The sequence below is a fragment of the Panicum hallii genome, chromosome 1 (assembly GCF_002211085.1).
Source record: "Panicum hallii strain FIL2 chromosome 1, PHallii_v3.1, whole genome shotgun sequence".
Lineage (NCBI taxonomy): Eukaryota > Viridiplantae > Streptophyta > Magnoliopsida > Poales > Poaceae > Panicum > Panicum hallii.
In genome coordinates, this window is record NC_038042.1 from 9,633,089 (window position 1) to 9,636,451 (window position 3,363).

The following is a 3,363-nucleotide window of genomic DNA, read 5'->3' on the forward strand; positions in this document are numbered from 1 at the left end:
TGATTTTTAATCAACTTATTACTTAGTTACAAAAGGACGGCTACTGATCAATCGGTAAACTTCTTTTGCGATCAGGAAAACTAATTTGTCTCGTCTGCACAATACTACACGACACAAGACACATGCATGTGTCGATGTAGCACTAGCAGTGGCAGTAAGGATGGGCAAGGCCGTACATGGTTGTGCCGAATTTGATGAGCGCGAAGCAGAACGCGCAGCCGGCGACGACGAGCGCGAGCACCGCCCACGGGCTGCTGCAGTGGTCGCGCAGGAACTTGGCCTTGTGCCTGCGCCAGCTCGAGTGGTAGTACCCGCTCAGGTCCCTGAACATGGCGGCGAAGTGGTGGTCCCCGTAGTCCAGGCTGCTGCAGCCGCCCAGCTGCTGGAAGAACCTGGTCGCCGCGTCGCCGTCGCCGGAGAGGAGGTTCTCCGCGACGCCGCGCTCCTGGAGGTGCTCCACGTCCCTGTCCGTCCTCGCCAGGGCGCCCACCAGCGCCGCGTAGCTCGACAGCAACCTGGCGCCGCCGCCGCCGCCGCCTTGCAGGCCGCCCATGGTCTGCTCGAACGCGACGAGGTTCACGAGCTGCGCCTTGTTGGCGTAGTCCACCTCCATCCGCGGCATCCTCAGAACGCCCCGCGCCGCGTCGAACGTGACGTCAAACATGTGCCGAGGCGACGGCGCCATCTCGAACCGGACGCCGGCCTCGCGGAGCTGGGTGACGGACGGGACCACCATAGGCGGCGGTGGCGCCGTGCTTCGGTCATCCGGCTCCGGCGGCTCCGCCTCCGTCTGTGTCTTCACTCCGATCAGAGCCTTACCGAACCAGGCGCTGACTTTGCGCAGCAGGGTCATGGACGCGGACAGTCTCCTCCAGCCCGGCACCCGCGGCATGTCGCGGACGAAGACGAACCTTTTGGACACGGCCGTCTTGAACCTGAGCCCCATCCGGGCGAGCCGGGTGTCGTACCGCGGCGGTGGCGGCGGCGAGGAGGCCAGCTCCTCGGCCCTGGGCACGAAAGCCTCGTACAAGAGATGCAGCAGGTGGTGGATCTCTCCGGCTTCGGTTGGCACGACGCCGGCCAGCACTTCTTTGCAGAAGGTCGAGTCGTCGAGTTTGAAATGGGGAACGATCAGCTTGAGGAGACCCAGCCTACTCGCCTCGGGGTTCACCGCGTCGAAGAGCGCCTCGAGCACGAAGAAGGGGATCTGATTCTCAAGCAGCAGCAGGTCGGAGAGCAGCAGGGGGAGCCCCCAGCCGACGTCGCAGAGCTTGTCCGGCTCTCGTCTGTACCACTTGATGAAGAACTGGAGGACGAAGCCGCCGTCGAGAAGCAACATCTCCGCGAACCCGTCGCCGGGGCCCGTATCGCCTTGTTGCCGGGGCTGCCAGTTCTCCCCCTCGGCGGCGGCGCCGGCACCAGCGGCGAAGATGTCGGTCCGCTCACTGTAGCAGCGCCGCGCCTGGTGCTCAACGCCGCGAACTGCTCTGACGCAGTCGGCCAAGGAGGCCTCCGGGAACTCCGCTAGCAGCTCGTGCAGGTACCTCCACTTGTGCTGCTCCATGGCGCGCAGCGCCGCCCGTCCGCGGTAGTAGGGGCCGACGGAGACCAGCCGGGGCTCGTACAGCTCCTTGCTGGCGTCGCGGACATGGGCGGGGACCCGGAAGATGGTCATCGGCGAGCTGCTCCCGCCGTCGCGGGCGTGCTGGCGGAGCCTTTGCTCCACCACGATCTCGAAGGTATCGTGAAGGGCTGGTGGTGGTGGTTCCGCGACGACGGGAGCCATGGGATCAGCCGGCTCCGGCGTTGACGGCGCGGTTACGAACTCGGTCTCCGTTGCCATGGCGCGTTAGGTGTCGTGCTCCGAGACTCTCAAATGGGCGCAGCTTGTAATTACTTAACATCACCAATGAGTTGACTTGGACACTTAGCTTGGGAGTCTAGCACCAAGGTGGTCTTGATGAGAAGAGTAGTGGCAGGTGAGAGAAATCTTGTACTGACTGATCACCAAGAGAGACATACAACCTATTGTAGCAAGAGAGGGTACCAATTTGTTACTTTCTCTATACTTAAATATATGATATTTAGGACAAACTAATTAGTTTATTATTCTATATTTAAGGATGCAGGAGTAGTTGATGTATCATTTTCTACATTTACGTATCAAAAGTAGATTGGTGGTCCTAGCTGTGAGATCGCCTCCCGCCATACCATCAAAACCAGTTCTGATGCTAATCCTCTCACATGAATTCTATTTTTGAAAGGGACTACGGCGGGCAAGATACCAGCCTAAGAAATTATGTTAAACCACATATTATATAGCAGAGAGATACAACTCAACACAACACAACTTGTACGGTTCAACAATACTTTATACGGGATAGGGATGTCCACCAATCGCCGAAAAGACTCATCCCGAACAACATGCTCGCCGAATGAACCACGACCATTACGCATCCGCACCACCTCGTAGCTACGCCGCTCCACTGTTGCCCTCCATCTGAGGGACCACCCAAAGAAGTGGTGACTAAGGGCAATGGAAGGTGCACTGCTCACTGGACACGCCCATCTCCCATGAAGTTGGAGGCAGCACCATTTGTAGTACATCCAGGCTTCACGTACTCCATGAAAACTCCCTTCAAAGGGAATAACAGAAGAGGCGGATAGAAACGCCATCCAGCATTTGATTCGATGGTCCACCAATAAGAACAAAGTCGATGGAGTAAAGGTGTCGAAGAAGAATACTTGTTGAACTATGGTAATGCCACCGACCAACTTCAAGCAGGTCCACGAAGAGTATGAACAGAGAGAATAGAGAAGAAGGCAGGAGACTTCATGAAGATAGTGTCGGTGTTTAACCGGCTGCCCACCGAGGGATATACCCAAGGTGGTAAGTTTTGGGTGAGGAGACGCCGAGATCAGGAACTCGAAGTGCAAGGAACACAAGACTTAGACAGGTTCGGGCCGCACGGAGCGTAACACCCTACGTCCTGTATGGTGGTTAGTATTCCCTTTGATGTAGAATGACCTAATGATCTTCTGTTTTGAGGGGGGTCCCTGACCTCCCTTATATATCCGAGAGGTCAGAGTTACAAAGATGCTAACCAACCTCCGTCAAGGGATCATACCAGAGCATATCTCGAGTAGATCCTCTCCGTGTTGGTTAGCTCTATCTCCTATTTAAACGGGATAAACAAGAGATAAAGGAAATGAATAAGAGATAAGACGGGCTTAATCTCTTAGACTACGTAATGTGCCCAGCCCGGTGGTCCCGGGTCTGACAAGCCCCCGAGCTCTTCGTAGCTAAGCACCGTAGGCCTATCGAGTACTTTCGAAGCAGTCTTCGACTTCTTCTGAAGCTTC

At 56.6% G+C, this 3,363-nt stretch overlaps 1 protein-coding gene across 1 annotated transcript; it reads right to left on the bottom strand.

Moving 5' to 3' along the window:
* Positions 1–2,019, bottom strand: LOC112901675 (putative UPF0481 protein At3g02645). The gene has a single exon (XM_025970635.1). It carries the CDS (start codon positions 1,841–1,843, stop codon positions 143–145), a length of 1,701 nt encoding a protein of 566 aa, XP_025826420.1. The 5' UTR covers positions 1,844–2,019; the 3' UTR covers positions 1–142.
* Positions 2,020–3,363: the final 1,344 nt, after the last annotated feature.